Source organism: Oryza sativa, chromosome 5 (genome assembly GCF_034140825.1).
Source record: "Oryza sativa Japonica Group chromosome 5, ASM3414082v1".
NCBI lineage: Eukaryota > Viridiplantae > Streptophyta > Magnoliopsida > Poales > Poaceae > Oryza > Oryza sativa.
In genome coordinates, this window is record NC_089039.1 from 3,375,933 (window position 1) to 3,391,643 (window position 15,711).

A 15,711-nucleotide genomic window follows, 5' to 3' on the forward strand; every position below is an offset into this window, starting at 1 on the left:
TCCAAACATATATATCTATCTATATTCATTAACATCAATATGAATGTAGGAAATGTTAAAATGATTTACATTGTGAAACGGATGAAGTAGTATTAAAATAAAAATCTCGTATATAGTTTCTAGAAAAAAAAACAATAATAAGATTAAAATAACCCTGCAACGCACGGTATTTTTTTTCAAAAACCCTAAAATTACCTAGCGGCGGCGATCTGGGCGGCGGGGGGCGGCCATGCCCCCCAAACCGAGGAGATCGGTGGCGGCATTGACCGTAGGCGGCCACGACGCTCCCAAATCGTCGCCGGCGATGTCGACCCGGTCCAAATCAACGCCGGATTCCGATCTCCGCTCGCACGACGGCAGCAATCCCAGTCCCGAATCGTGGTCCGGGAGGTTGACTCGCTCCAGAGCAAAGCAGATTGGACTGGTTCTTCCGATTCAGGCGGTGGAATCGCCGGGAATCTCTTCCAACAACAAGAAGAAGAGGAAGAGGAGAGAGATTGAGGAGGAGACGGCGAAGAAGCAGGCGCAGATGTCGGCGGCGGCGGCGGCAGGTGTGATACACAGGGAGGGGCATGGCACATTGGCGTCCCGGCCACTCCCGCCGATGCACCCGCAGACGACACCCCGCGTCAGAAGAAGCTCCCGGATCACCCGGCTCGAAGGTGGTTTCAGCTTTCGATCCACCACTGTTTCTTGTTCAATTTCTTTTTTGTATACCTATCATTATTAACCATGTTAATTTCTCCCCATTTCTTGTTCTTCAGTTGATCGACTTCAGAAGTTAACTCTCCGGCGCGATAAAGAAGACGAGCCCTCCACCGCGGCCGCCTTGCCTACCCCATCTCACAAGAACATGGTGTTGGGCATGTCTCGCTCAATTGTCCGCGTTTCATTCCCATCTTCTGGTAATTTACTCCATCCGTCCCAAAATATGGCAACCTAGTTTGGAGTATGGACACATCGTAGTACGAGTTTGGAGGCATGTTCAGATTTTACTGGCTGAATCTACTATATTTGCTGCAGCTATAAGCTACTAAGTGAGCCATGTGCTAGCATGTCGCGTGTCGTTAATTGCGTTGTTTTACGCATTCCCTACCTAGCATTACATGAGAAAATCATGCTGCATCTCCACATGGGAATTACCGTGGATTTTGTGCTGAACTAGTTATTGATCAAGCTTAACTAGCTGCCGATGCTTAGGGAAAAGCCGGTGACATAGAAGAAAGCTACCGAGATAGGCATGTGTAGTCCAGCAACAAATGGGAAAATGTGTCGCAGAGAGAAAATATGTTTAGTATTCAGTAGCCCGATATAAAAATATGTATTTATCAGCTCCTAGCAATGTAGCTACCTTCTAATCAACTGTATGTTTTTCAGAGGGCAAATTGATCTCTCCGCACACCGGAATCGTCATCAGTTGGGATGGAGCCACCAAGTGTGCTATGATCCTCACACTCTTCACTTACTTCAAGAAGAAGCCGCATGAGCCCCAACCCGAGGTGCATGACCGATTTCCATTAGCTAATCCCCATGTTTCTATCATCCGAGTTCCATTGCCATTTTTGTTAAGTATAGTATGGTCAAATGATTGCTAACTGTAGCTGGGCTGCTGTGCATTTGCTTTGTGTGAACTTTACTCTGCCCTCTGATTTCAATTCTCAAACATTATCATTGTCAAATTGATGTCCTTTTCTTGTATATCCTTAGTATTAGTTCCGTCTCTTTGTGCTTAAGATAAGTAACAATACACCATTAACCTTTCTTTTTCTCGCATTGCCTTCTCTCTCTATCTTCCAGCTACAGGTTCATCTCCCAGATAAGTCTATTGTGCAGGGACGGTTGAGATTCATGAATCGCCACTACAATCTCTCCATCTTGGAGATCACGTCTGAACTACCATTGTAGGTCCCCGCTTTTGGGTCCGCCCCAAAGTATGGCCAGGAAATTCTTGCCTTGTCTCGGGACGAAAATATGTCCCTGGTGGCGAGGCGTGGAGCAATCACGTGGTCGGATGGTTCTTTGATGTGGAGAAACCATTACATGTTTGTGGATTGTGATGTTCCTGAGGTACTGATACATTTACCTTTTCTTCACACTTGCTATTTATTTTACCATCTACATAGTAGTATTTATTTATTTATTTATTTATTTAATGCAGGGTGGTGAAGGAGGGCCTGTGGTTGGCACTGGCGGTAGTACCATTGGCATGGTATACATAGACGGCCCTGGTGCAGTTATCATTTCAATCTCAATTATTTGCACCTTCTTTGAGATATGGAAGCAATTCAGGTATATAATATTTTTCCATCAGTTTTGAATTTCTTTATTCTGTCAGTATTAAAATATACTGCAGGTTGAATCAAAATCGTAGAAAGTAACTTCTTTGTGATAACATCATATGTCTAAGATCCAAAAAGATGGTATGAAGGATTTACATTGCTACCATTTGTGACGCCCCACACTTTTATCACTAAAGATAAATGTGCGAGAACATAGATTATTATTTAACAACCATTATTTTGCCAAATAATAATCCACCATCAGAGATCGCAACAGAGGAATAGTTAGAGCTACCTTTAATTCGTCCCTAGGAGTATTAAGGCCATCTCTAATCCAGCTCACTCTTGCAAGGGATCAAACCTGTACAAAGGGGGTTATATAGCAAGGGTGAGCACTTTCGTACTCAGCAAGTCATTAGTAGCAAAATGTACACGCATGAATAATAATATATAACTCTATATACTACAATACTATACCTTACGTAACATCATCACCTTCATTGTCATCAAAAGTAAAGTATATTTCTATTTTGTAAAAGAGTTTTCAAAAGGAGATTTATAAAAGCTAGAGTACACTCGTACATTGAATAGAGTTTGTAGCAACTCCCCGTAGACTCCAATCCAGGAGACAGGCGTGAATCACGATTTAATTTAGCACTGCGCAGGCTTGTATCACTGTACCCATAGCTACTCTTAACATGTTTGATTGTCGCACTTCACTAGATACGGCACCATGCTAAGAGTACATAACTTTTCCCCTACTTCAATTTACTACACTCCACGTTTGTGTAGAGCCTATCAGCTCTCCACACCACCGCGCTACTATATGCGCTTGGAATGCACTTCATCGGCATTCATGGGGTTTATATCATCTCCCATTCTACTACTACGTACCCATGTGGAGTATAATAAACTTGATAAGGTACTAGGTCCAGCCCATCTTAAGACGGATCTATGGTTGACACGGTATATACGGTTCTCTGATACGAATGATGGGGTGATTAGTCCTTATATTTATACACCGTATGTAGGGAGAGCCCTGACCTGCCATCATCATCAATCATCTCATCCCTGAGCTCCCCCTACCCACCATACTAGTATCCCGATGATCTCCATCATCATCGGCTTGTCAATCATATCATCATCGTTCATATCATTATTCTAGAAAATATATATTGATGCAATACTAGGAGAAATATTTTTATGAAATAGGTTTTTAAGTTGAAATAGAATTATCTCTATCAACATGATCAAATGAGAGGGACTTGCCTGAGTTTTCTGTGATCGAAACTGAAATAATATACTACTGCCAATTGACACGTTCCAACTCTAGCTTCTTTCCTGAAATTTGTTATATACGCTGAGGCTTCAATAAAATTTCAGCACAAGAAATACAAATGCTCTCCAATTAAAATGTGCTCTGCAGAGTTTATTTTATTGTGCCAGCTTTCTTATGTTTAATAGCTAATTTATCTAACTCTAAGCTTGAACTGCACAATACTATTCCGGTAGCAGGTTCAATTTAATGACTTGTGTAGTCTAGTAGTGTACATCTAGCAATTTAATCCCCTTCCATTCTCTCCTTCTCTCTCGAACAGATAAGGCAGCAGCAGCAGTAATTCCTCCGCTTCTTCTTCCTTGCTGCTGTTCCTAAGGCACTTCTCCCTTCCCCAACTAAATCATCCAAGCCATGGCTACCGATCTACCATTGCTAGTGTGGATCAGCTCTGCTGCGGCTACTGCTGTGGCGGTGGTGGTTGCTGCAGCTACGGCTGCGGCTGCGGGTGCTCTCTCTCTCTCCTTCTCTCATCTCTCTGGCTCTAGCACTTGTGCAGTGATGGGTGCAATTTAGTGATGGCCCTAATGGTGATTTGCAGGTGTAGGGGAACAGATGCTTGGTTGCTAGGTGCTAAAAAAAAAAGGAAAGCCAAGTATTGAGGGATTCACCTTTGCCTAGGTGACAAGTTCGTCCATGGTTGTGCTCCCGTGTTCATCTTCGCCGATGCATTGGCCTTTCCTCTTCCTTGGGTAAATCACATTCCCTCCTTGCTGATTTCTCTTCTCCTCTTCCTAGCCGACATAGTGATGGTATGAGTATTTGGCCAAGAACTATTTGGCTACTAATCATAGGGGATTCAAAATTTGGTGCTTGCAATGGATGGGGCACAATCTTGCATTTCGCTGATTTGTTGGCTATTCCCTCACTCCCTACTTCTCTCCTCCTCCTCTCCTGAGCTGCTCACTCCTCACTAATTGGTTGGAGCTCATATGCATGCATCTGCTGCCATTGCTGTCGCCATGCTTTGAGTGCTTGACCAAGGTGAGATAGAGTCTTGACTAAGGTGGCTGAAGTTGTGCTACTATCTTTGTGGTCTTGTGTGAAGCTTCCTATGTGGAGCTATGTGATTGGTGGAAAATTAATACTTCTGGTGAATTGAGGTCCCTTTGGTGAGATTAATTCTTTATTTGAGATGTGTGGCTTCTTTGTGTTAATTAGCCGGATGACGAACCCGACTTAAGTGAGGGGTGCCAGACGGTATTAGCCGATCTAGGTATCTCGGTGAACGGTTGAATATACACCACTTTGTGTATGGGTCTGACGGCAACATTTATTTACATATTACCTTTTGTGTATAAAAGGGGTCAAGCTATGTATGTCCTGTGCAACCGTATATTTAAATATATGCGGCTGTGTTCTTTGCCGTGAGTCCTCAACACATCTCCCTCGTTTTCCGTGTGCACGCTTTTCAAACTGCTAAACGGTGTGTGTTTTGCAAAAAGTTTCTATAGGAAAGTTGCTTTAAAAAATCATATTAATCCATTTTTTAAATTTTTTATAGTTAATACTTAATTAATAATTCGTTAATCTATCTCTCCGTTTTGCGTGTGGAGAGGAGGGGTTCCCAACCCCTCCAAAAGAACACAGCCAGTGTACGTTTATGTATACATGCTGACTGTTTATAGTGATGTTTGTTCGTATAATATTTCCATGTTATTATTATTAGTATATTGTGGTGGTATATTGGACATTATTTATTTGTTTTACTTCAACAGATGTGAATGTTATAAATTTTGAGTGGCTTATTCTTGTTTCCAAAAATTTTGCTAGTTAACTGATTAATTAATGATATATGTCACATAATTTTTAATTTTTTTAAATAGCTTAAAATTCCGGGTTGTTTCACCATTGAAAAATCTTTGGATTAAAACACTATATTACGTACAAGTCAAATAGAAAATTGAGAAAGCATCTAAATTTATCTATGAATAAAACAAAAAACAGGGAACTAGATGAGCAGAAGTAAGGGCAACACCAATGTATCTTGTTTAACTAGGTAATAAGTAGCAGGGCTAAGTAGTAGGTCTTTGTAAAGTGGGTCCCATGAGGAAAAAAATATTGCTTTTTAGTTGCTTTTTGTCCAACTCAGCATGCAGTAGTAGCACATCTTGTGTTGGAAGGAGAGAGTGAGAGAGATTTTAATGTTTTTTTATTCTTATGAGTGGGTCATAAGCTTACTATCTAGCATTAGTTACTACCCACTTCCACAATGCTTATTACTAGATCATAGAAATATTATATTGCTTAATACCTGCTTTTTCCTAACATTGTGGATGCCCTAAGTAGTAACTTGTAATTTCACTGGAAAATGATAGATAGAAATTGGCAATCGAAGACATATTTGTTTTAGGATATGTATTTCCACCTGATTACACAGATTCTATTCTGCACATCTGAAACTATCTATATAATGGAAACAGCACTAACTTTTTAGATGCCATTTTCCCGTAATATTGTCTTCCGCAATTTCTTGAAGTTAAATGATCTATCTAGCAGACTAGCACGTAAACCCACTAATCACGATATATTCTTATTAATTGAACGTTTGTGGATAAACCTTTTATATCTATGGTATTAGCGGTTTAAAATCCAATGTTGAAAAAAATCTATGAAAAAAAAACTAAAATCAACTTAAAATTAAGTTTTAAAATTCAATTTGCTAAATAATAAGCACAGGCTATAAAGTGGTTGGCGCGCCAACATGCGTGCTCATTTTCTACTAATAGACTAAATCCATCTTATCTGTAGCGCTCATTGTCTACTAATAGACTAAATCCATCTTATCTGTAGCTGTGTTGCCCGCCCTGTGTTTGAGGTGGATTTAAAAAGTGTGGAACTAGCTGGTGTGTTATTCCGGGAGGAGCTCTCTCTGAAACATAACATCAATGGTGGCTTCATTGTTGAACGCATTGCTGATGATTCTGCTCTTGAGCATCTTGGTGTTAGACGGGGTGACGTGATCTTTTTTGAGGACGAGTGTGGGACTACTTTGCCTGAGGTGAAATGAATTCTGGTCTCAAGTAATAGTTTAATATAAATCAACATTTGTTAAGAATAATACAAATTCTGGAACAGATTGAAGATTATCTCCTTTCTCTTGGTTGGAGATACCTGCAGGGGATGAAGTCGATGGTTCTCAAGGTCTGATATTACACAATAACAAAAATGGCACTTGTTTTTTTCTCTTTTTGAAACAATGGGAAAAAATAATTAACAGAACTGCCTTTCTTGTGTAGTTGCTAGTACATGACATTGAAGGTCCATGTAAGGAGACAATTACCTTGCCCTTAGAGTTTTCTGTCGATTCAGGAAAGGTAAACTTCTCTAAACTATTGTACAATTGTCCATGTTTGTTTGTTTTAATCCCTATATATTTTACCCCTTAAGCATTGACAAATGTGTTGAATTTTAGGTAGCCCGATGGAGGATGGCTTGAAGATGTACAGCAAGACTGAAGTTACCTAGAGATGATAATTTTGTGAATGTTAGTAACTTGAATGTTCTTTGACACGATCTTTTGTCGGGGCGTTTAACCCTAATTTTGGCTGGCTGAACTATGCTAATATTAATTTAAACAACTGTCATATTCAGCCCGATTGGTCCCTTTTGAACGAAGTTTGATATTCATGTCCCCACATTGTTGCCTGTATCTCATGCCATCTACACGATGTTGCCTAGCAGCCTAGTAGCATATCTCATGCCATCTACTCCATTGTTTTTCACACGTTTTTCGAACTGTTAAATGTTGCATTTTTTGTAAAAAACATCTTATAGGAAAGTGTTTCAAACAAATCATATTAATTCATTTTTAAGCTAATACTTAATTAATCATATGTTAATGACTTGCTTTGTTCTGCGAGCGCGTGAGAGATTTGGAACACAGCCTGTAACTTGGTAACTTGCCCCTCTGATTGTTCCACAAACCTGCTTTGCAATGTTTTGCTGATGTTTCAGCATGAATACTAGTAATGACATTCACATTATGTGTATTGATGTTCAGTTCGGCTGCTTTGATGAACAGTGACTGATTCAGGTAAATTGTAGGTCATTGTTGGATATTTTGGATTATATATGCATATTACCAATATATTTCTACAGTTATTTGTAAGATTTCAGAGAAGCTGTACAGGACTGTGCTGTGGAGGATAATGGGGATAATCTGAGGTCCATGATAATCTCAGCCCTGGTTTGATGAGCTTGGAATATGTAGTGGAATATGTAGGTAGGATGGAATTAAATAGAGAAAATTCTCTATCTAGGACTACATATGCAAATTTGGTTTAGAAAACTTTAATGTGATCTGGATGGTTATGGTTATCTATGGATGTGAATTTGGATGCTCTCTAAAATTTATTTGGTTCATTATTGTGTTGCGTACATGCTGTTGTTGCAAACATACTGTCAAATTTCTCTAAAAAAGAAGTACGTTGTTGATCTAATTTTCTCATATTATATTGGCCAAAAAAGAAGTATGCACAGACTTGAACACGGCTGGACACTAAATGAAAAAACAAAGAAGAAAAAAAAAGTGAACAGAGAATGGGAAAAAAGTATAAAATATAGAAGGGCAAAACCGTCTTTTCTCATGCTGGTTAACACCGTCACCATCAAAACTAACGGAAGTGCTAGATAGGGAACAAAAATTTTGAGGGTGCATAGATAGGGATCTTTTGAAGTTTGGGTGCTATAGAGGGAAGAGCAATTTTTTCTGATGCTAGATAGGGAATTTTGTCAATTAAGTACTGAGAAATTATAAGAGTTGAGGTTTGCTCACTGCAGAAGAAACGGGTGATCTCAATAGGTGTTTGCTCGATGATTTATCAGTATAATTTACTTCGTGTCATCCCTCCGTCTTATACTAAAAGACATTTTGGGTCTGATCTATGTCAAACTTATTAAAGTTTGATCAAATTTATAGAAAGAAATAACATCTACAACACCAAATTAGTTTTATTAAATTCATCATTGAATATGTTTTTATAGTGTATTTGTATTATGTTGAAAATGTTGATATCTTTTCTATAAATTTTGTCAAACTTAAAAAAATTGACTATAGGACCAACCCAAAACGACTTATAATATAAAAATGGGGAGTAAAAATAATATAAAAGAAGAAAGGCGTAGTCAACAACAGATTTAGAAGAATGTTCACCAGAGTACTGAATTTACAAAGCACTTGAAATTGATTTAGATACTATCATATCAAATCTATCCAATTGGCGCCTTTCAATGAGAAGAGAGAGAGAGAGAGAGGAGTTTGCAATAATATGAGGAGAGGAGATAAGGATGATGACTTAAAAAAAGGGAAAATTGGAACCATGCCATTATTATTTTGCAAAATTTGAGATATGCCATCCTAACCCACGTGTCATTAACTCATGTGGGTCCTACATGTCATTGAGATACCGATGTCATATCTCAAACTTTGCAAAATTATAATGGCATGGTTCCAAATTACCCTAAAAAAAATGAAGTGTCGGAAGGAAAAGGAGGAGGTAAGTCCGACTTCTAGGTAGACCTTTAAGAGGCCGGGCTTCCGAAAATACATTTTCTCATGTGGTTGTTTAAGAGACCCGCCTAGAAAAATAGGCTTATTTTTGCATATGGCTCTTTAAGAGGTCCACTTGCGAAATAGAGTTGCATGCGGGACTTTTAAGAAGCCATATTGCGAAAATAGAGATCGATTTTTGCAGGCGCCACCAGTTACGGTCAGCCTGAAATGTATATGGGCCTTAAAAAAATCATTTATGTGGCAGTGAACGAAGGATCAAACATCATGATTGAAATTCGAACGGAATAAATAAATAATTGGAATCAAGACGTTGGTACATGAATCAAAGACTTAATACATGCTTAGCTTAGTAATAGGAAAAAAGACTTAATACATCTTTGCTATTATTATATGTGGTTTGTGAAAGATCATCTATGCTCCTAGTGGGTTTTGGTTAATTGATGACAAACGATTAAGGGACTAATGCGCTTATTGAGTGTATAAGCAAGTGATTAGTCTGATGAAGAAGCCCATGAAAAAAAATTGTATATGCAGCATAATTCTTAAAGAATAAATTCAATATTTAAGGTAATATCCGTAGGATTCTTATGCAATGGCATTTTGACATCATGAAAAAACTCACATAGCATATGCTTAGCCAAGTTGATGCACCAAAATATTAAATTGTCAAGTTCTCGTAGTAGAACGCACACACTTATCAAGTTGTTGCACTCAGATATTTAATTCTCAAGTTTTTGCATTATATTGCACCCACCTACTAAGTTGTTGTACCGTGGGTACAATTGACTCATATTTTCTATATAACTTATGGAGCTTGATTGTTTGTTACCAGACGCAATTCACTTTATATTTGCAAATAGTGTGGTGTTCATGACTAAGTACTTCCTCCATTCCAAAATATAAGGCACAACCATCCTTCATCCAAAAACCAAGAAATAATAATTATCATCTTGTAGTTTGGATCATCCTAATAAATATAATGCATACATCCAATAGAGTTAGAGAACGTGAGAGTGAAGGATTTAAAAAAGTAGTAATTAATGGAGAATATGTCATAGTTAATGGCATGCATGCATGCATGCCTTATATTATGGAAGGGAGAATAGCCAACATGATCCTTGAAGTTTTGCTCTAGGATCAATTTGGTCCCTAACCTTTTATATTGTCCAAACGAGTCCTTATAATTTGTCATGTGGGCTAATATAGTCCTTGGGCCCACTTAAATTGCCACATGAGCATGCCATGTTATGCTCTCATGCAAAATATATGGTGAAATGTCCAATTTACCCTTCCATGTACCATACAAAAATAATGAAAAGAATTTACAAACTTTATTCAATGCGACTGGATATATGGCAAACTTTTTTTCACCGGATTATGCTAATACAAAGTTAAATTAGCAACAACCACTAAATATATAATTATCATGCCAAATAAATTTCATGTGAGTAGTTGCATTTCAATGTTAAAACTCTAACGGATATTTAATATGCAGGATCACCTACTTCTTTATTATTATTATTATTCTCCTTTTCTTTCTCTCTTATTTCCCTATGACGATATGTGTAAGGGCAAATTGGGTATTTCATCATATATTTGCATTGGAAGATGACATGGCATACCCACGTGGCAATTTTCGATGGGCCAAGGACTGTATATGTCCACATGATAAAGTTTAAGGCTTGCTTGGACAATTTGAAAGGTCAAGGACTAAAATGATCTCAGAGCGAAACTTCAGGGACCATAGTGGCTATTCTCCCATTATGGAACATCTAAAAAAAAGTGGTTGTGCCTTATATTATGGAATGGATGGAGTATTATTTTGCAATATGTATACTAGGGGGTAACCTCCCCAACTAATTGCAACCAGTAATACGCCCGTGCTAACGCTACGGCGATATCTGATAATGAAAATAAAACAATAAAAATAACAATATGTGTTTTAGTGATTAAGCATATATTATTTTAGGATTCATGCAACAAAAATGATAGAAAGAGAGCTACTATATTGTGGAAGAATATATTGATCAACTTACCATGCGCATATGCGAATATATTGATCCAGGCATCCCACCTTCATCCCTCCATCCAAACAATATATAGGATCATTCCAACCTATTATATCCCTCAAAGTGGGCAGAGCTGGGCATGGAGGCGGGGGCAGAGGGAGCAGGCCGGCAGAGCGGAGCGCGCAACAGCCGGAGCATGCCGGCGGACCGTGGGCGAAGCGATGGCGGGAGGAGGAGGGAGCAGCAACGGCAGAGGTGGCCGGAAGAGGAGATCGAGCGGTCGCCGACGAGCGTGGTAGCTGTGGCGGGTGCGACGGTGGTTGACAACGATTTGTGGGCCCTAGTAGTTTTATTATTTTTTCGATCCAATTGTCACATAAGCGCCACATCAATACCACGTAAGACAAAGAACCAAAACCGGAAGACAATACTGACGAGGGACCTCCTTTTCATTGGTTTTGTAAGCTGAGGGGTGCGTTGTATCTGGTTTTGCGGTGCAGGGATGAATTTCGAACTTGGTGACAAACTGAGGGACCTAAAGTGAACTTATTCCACTAATAAATACTCCTACAGTAACAGGCAAAAGAAAAGAAAAGGAATCCGACTCGAGCGGTATGAGGATCTAAAGAAAACCCTAGCGGCGGCGATTGGTGTGGCGGGAAGGCGGCCATGTCCCCCAAACGGAGGAAATCGGTGGCGGCCTCGAGCGGCGGTCCCAAATCGTCGCCGGCGGCGAGGTCGACTCGGTCCAAATCGAAGCCGGATTCCGATCTCGCCGAGCACGACGACAGTCCCAGATCGTCGTCCGGGAGGCTGACTCGCTCCAGAGCGAAGGTGTTGGAGGAGTCGGCGGGAGTGTCTTCGAGCAAGAAGAAGAGAAGGATCGAGGAGGAGTCGCCGGCGGCGACGACGACGACTTCGACGACGGCGACGACGGGTGTGATGCACAGGGAGGGGCATGGCACCTTGGCGTCCCGGCCACTCCCGCCGATCCACCCGCCGACGACACCCCGCGTCAGAAAAAGCTCCCGCATCGTCCGGCTCGAAGGTTTTTAGCTCTCGATCCGTCGTCATCGATCCTCTCCCCACCACTGTTAATTTCTTCTTCTTGTTTTAATTTCTTGTATACCTATTATTAACCATGTTAATTTCTCCCCATTTCTGCTTCTTCTTCAGTTGATCGACTTCAGAAGCTAACTCTCTGGCGCGATAAGAAAGATGATCCCTCCACCGCGGCCGCCTTGCCTACCCCCTCCGACAAGAACATGGTGTTGGGCATGTCTCGCTCAATTGTCCGCGTTTCATCCCCACCTTCTGGTAATTTACTCCATCCGTCCCAAAAATATGGTAACCTATGGACAACATCTTAGTACAAGTTTGGAGGCATATTCAGATTTTACTGCCTGAATCTACTGTATTTACTGCTAACTTAGCTACTAAGTGAGCCATGTGCTAGGCTGCTAGCATGTCACGTGTGGTTAATTGCGTTGTTTTACGCATTCCCTATCTAGCATTACATGAGAAAATCATGCTGCATCTCCACATGGGAATTACCGTGGATTTTGTGCTAAACTAGCTGCAGATGTTAAGGGAAAAGCCGGTGATATAAAAGAAAGCTACCGAGATAGACATGTGTAGTCCAACAACAAATGGAAATATGTGTTGTTTAGTGTATTTAGTAGCCCAATACAAAATATGTATTTATCGGCTCCTAGCTATGTAGCTACCTGCTAATCAACTGAATGTTTTTCAGAGGGAAAATTGATCTCTCCGCGCACCGGATTCGTCGTCAGTTGGGATGGAGCCACCAAGCGTGCTATGATCGTCACGCTCTCCACTTACTTCAAAAAGAAGCCGCATGAGCCCCAACCCGAGGTGCATGTCTTAGCTAATCCCCATGTTACCATCATCCGAGTTCCATAACTGTTCTTATTAAGTAGGGGCTAACCCAATTGCTAAAAATGACTTTTCATGCCTGCCAATTTCTTTAATTTCTTGGTGCAAGTGTAGAACACCGATTTCCATTAGGCAATCCCCATGTTTCTATCATCCGAGTTCCATTACCATTTTTGTTAAGTATAGTATGGTCAAGTGATTGCTAACCGTAGCTGGGCTGCTGTGCATTTGCTTTGTGTGAATTTTAATGTGCCCTCTGATTTCAATTCTCAAGCGTTATCATTGTCAAATTGATGGCCTTTTCTTGTATATCCTTAGCATGAGTTCCGTCTCTTGTGCTTAAGATGAGTAACCATTAACCTTTCTTTTTCTCGCATTGCCTTCTCTCTCTATCTTCCATTAACCTTTCTTTTTCTCGCATTGCCTTCTCTCTCTATCTTTCAGCTGCAGGTTCATCTTGCAGATAAGTCTATTGTGCAGGGACGGTTGATATTCATGAATCGCCACTACAATCTCTCCATCTTGGAGATCACGTCTGACCTACCATTGCAGGTCCCTGCTTTTGGGTCCGCCCCAAAGTATGGCCAGAAAATTCTTGCCTTGTCTCGGGATGAAAATATGTCCCTGGTGGCGAGGCGTGGAGCAATCACGTGGTCGGATGGTTCTTTCATGTGGAGAAACCATTACATGTTTGTGGATTGTGATGTTCCTGAGGTACTGATACATTTACCTTTTCTTCACACTTGCTATTTGTTTTACCTTCTACTTAGTGGTATTTATTTATTTTTTAATTAATGCAGGGTGGTGTTGGAGGGCCTGTAGTTGACAGTTGTGGTAGTACCATTGCTATGGTATACAGAGCCGGCCCTGGTGCAATTATCATTTCAATCTCAATTATTTGCACCTTCTTTGAGATGTGGAAGCAATTCAGGTATATACTCTTTTTCCATCAGTATTAAAATATACTACAGATTGAATCAAAATCGAGCAATTTCTATGTGGCACGTAAACCCACTGAATCACGATATATTCTTATTAATTGAATGTTTATGGATAAATCTTTTATATCTACTATGTTATTAGCGATTTTAAAAGCCAATGCTGAAAAAACTACGAAAAAACACCTAAAATCAACTTAAAATTAAGTTTTAAAATTCAATTTGCTAAATAATAAACATGGCCTACAAAAGTGGTTGGTGCGCCAACATGCGCGCTCATTTTCTCCTAATAGACTAAGTCCATCTTATCTGTAGCGCTCATTTTCTACTATAGACTAAATCCATCATATCTGTATGCTCATTGTCTACTAATTGACTGAATCCATCTTATCTGTAGCTGTGTTGCCCGCCCTGTGTTTGACGTGGATTTAAGAAGTGTGGAACTAGCTGGTGTGTCACTCCGGGAGGAGCTCTCTGTGAAACATAACATCAATGGTGGCTTTATTGTTAAACGCATAGCTGATGATTCTGCTCTTGAGCATCTCGGTGTTAGACGGGGTGACGTGATCTTTTTTGAGAACGAGTGCGGGACTAGTTTGCCTGAGGTGAAATGAATTCTGGTCTCAAGTAATAGTTTAATATAAATCAATATTTGTCAAGAATAATACAAATGTGTTGTGATTTCTATTTTTAAAATTCTGGAACAGATCGAAGGTTATCTCCTTTCTCTTGGTTGGAGATACCTGCAGGGGATGAAAAAGTCGATGGTTCTCAAGGTATGGTATTACACAATAACAAAAATGCCACTTTTTTTTTTGAAAAAAATTGGTAAAAAATAATCAGCAGAACTGTCTTCCTTGTGTAGTTGGAAGTACATGACATTGAAGGTCCATGTGAGGAGACAATTACCTTACCCTTAAAGTTTTCTGTCGATTCAGGAAAGGTATACTTCTCTAAACCACTGTACAATTGTCCTACTTTGCTTGTTTTAATCTCTAGATTTTACCCCTTAAGCATCGACAAATGTGTTGAATTTAAGGTTGTCCGCTGGAGGATGGCTTGAAGATGTACAGCAAGACTAGTTAGAGCAAGGTCAATAGTATAGCCCACCGCTGACGGTACCAAATGCCACGTCATTTTACAGTTAGTGTAAAGCTAACTAATACAATAGATTGGCTATTGTGCTAACTACATAGAAGCTATTAAACAATTAATTTTGGATACACAGTACGATCAAGAATGTACTCCATCTTTGTAGCCATTTGTGCTGTCATGAGCGTGAGTAGTCTACCGATGAAGAAAAAGAAAGAGTTTGGTTTTTGCTTTCCTAGCTCATCTCCCGCACAGCTTTAGATTGAAATCAACACCAGAAACAGCAACTAAAAGAAAATGACTGGTGGTTTATCCTTTTATCCATCTCCATTCACACGGAAGCAAAAATGAGAGAAAAGAAAAAAAAACAAGAGAATAGCAAAGAAGAAAGATGGGTTTTGCAGCTAGGCAATGGCTGATTCATACCAGAGCAAACCGAGCGGTGGGTTATGTCGAGTCACAGATTAAGGAGCTCCATCCATACATCGATTCGCTTCAGTTCGGAAGGGAGGGCGTCGACCCCAGCAGCAAGAACTCGATTTTGAGGTTTGAGAAGCTTGATTCGTGCCGAGAGAAGATCGACCCAGCGGCAAGGGCGTCGGTTCGCGTGCATGAGGTCGATCAGCGCGAGCTCGAAATCAGCTGG

At 40.1% G+C, this 15,711-nt stretch overlaps 2 protein-coding genes across 3 annotated transcripts; both read left to right on the plus strand.

The window, feature by feature from the left end:
* The first annotated feature begins 215 nt into the window (after positions 1 to 215).
* Positions 216 to 7,250, plus strand: LOC9270066 (uncharacterized). 2 transcript variants are annotated; one of them, XM_066310391.1, is made up of 9 exons: positions 216 to 662; positions 765 to 905; positions 1,378 to 1,499; positions 1,798 to 2,067; positions 2,159 to 2,289; positions 6,409 to 6,616; positions 6,694 to 6,759; positions 6,855 to 6,932; positions 7,031 to 7,250. In XM_066310391.1, the coding sequence occupies exons 4-9, from the start codon at positions 1,972 to 1,974 to the stop codon at positions 7,052 to 7,054; spliced, it is 603 nt and encodes a 200-aa protein (XP_066166488.1). In that variant the 5' UTR covers positions 216 to 662; positions 765 to 905; positions 1,378 to 1,499; positions 1,798 to 1,971; the 3' UTR covers positions 7,055 to 7,250. Both variants share the same exon structure in this region; 1 of them encodes a protein (XP_066166488.1).
* A 4,479-nt stretch (positions 7,251 to 11,729) lies between these two features.
* Positions 11,730 to 15,300, plus strand: LOC4337870 (uncharacterized). Its single transcript, XM_015782559.1, has 9 exons — positions 11,730 to 12,187; positions 12,316 to 12,456; positions 12,893 to 13,014; positions 13,480 to 13,749; positions 13,836 to 13,966; positions 14,371 to 14,578; positions 14,681 to 14,749; positions 14,839 to 14,916; positions 15,013 to 15,300. Exons 1-9 carry the CDS (start codon positions 11,809 to 11,811, stop codon positions 15,034 to 15,036), a joined length of 1,422 nt encoding a protein of 473 aa, XP_015638045.1. The 5' UTR covers positions 11,730 to 11,808; the 3' UTR covers positions 15,037 to 15,300.
* Positions 15,301 to 15,711: the final 411 nt, after the last annotated feature.

What these genes read in the sequence shown, in the direction of transcription:
- LOC9270066 (XM_066310391.1), top strand. Translation starts at nt 1,972, where the DNA reads ATGTCCCTGGTGGCGAGGCGTGGAGCAATCACGTGGTCGGATGGTTCT. An exon ending in TGAAGTCGATGGTTCTCAAG is followed by an intron (nt 6,760 to 6,854) that starts GTCTGATATTAC and finishes TTTCTTGTGTAG; the next exon opens with TTGCTAGTACATGACATTGA. An exon ending in TTTCTGTCGATTCAGGAAAG is followed by an intron (nt 6,933 to 7,030) that starts GTAAACTTCTCT and finishes GTTGAATTTTAG; the next exon opens with GTAGCCCGATGGAGGATGGC.
- LOC4337870 (XM_015782559.1), top strand. Translation starts at nt 11,809, where the DNA reads ATGTCCCCCAAACGGAGGAAATCGGTGGCGGCCTCGAGCGGCGGTCCC. An exon ending in CGTTTCATCCCCACCTTCTG is followed by an intron (nt 12,457 to 12,892) that starts GTAATTTACTCC and finishes AATGTTTTTCAG; the next exon opens with AGGGAAAATTGATCTCTCCG. An exon ending in TTTCTGTCGATTCAGGAAAG is followed by an intron (nt 14,917 to 15,012) that starts GTATACTTCTCT and finishes GTTGAATTTAAG; the next exon opens with GTTGTCCGCTGGAGGATGGC.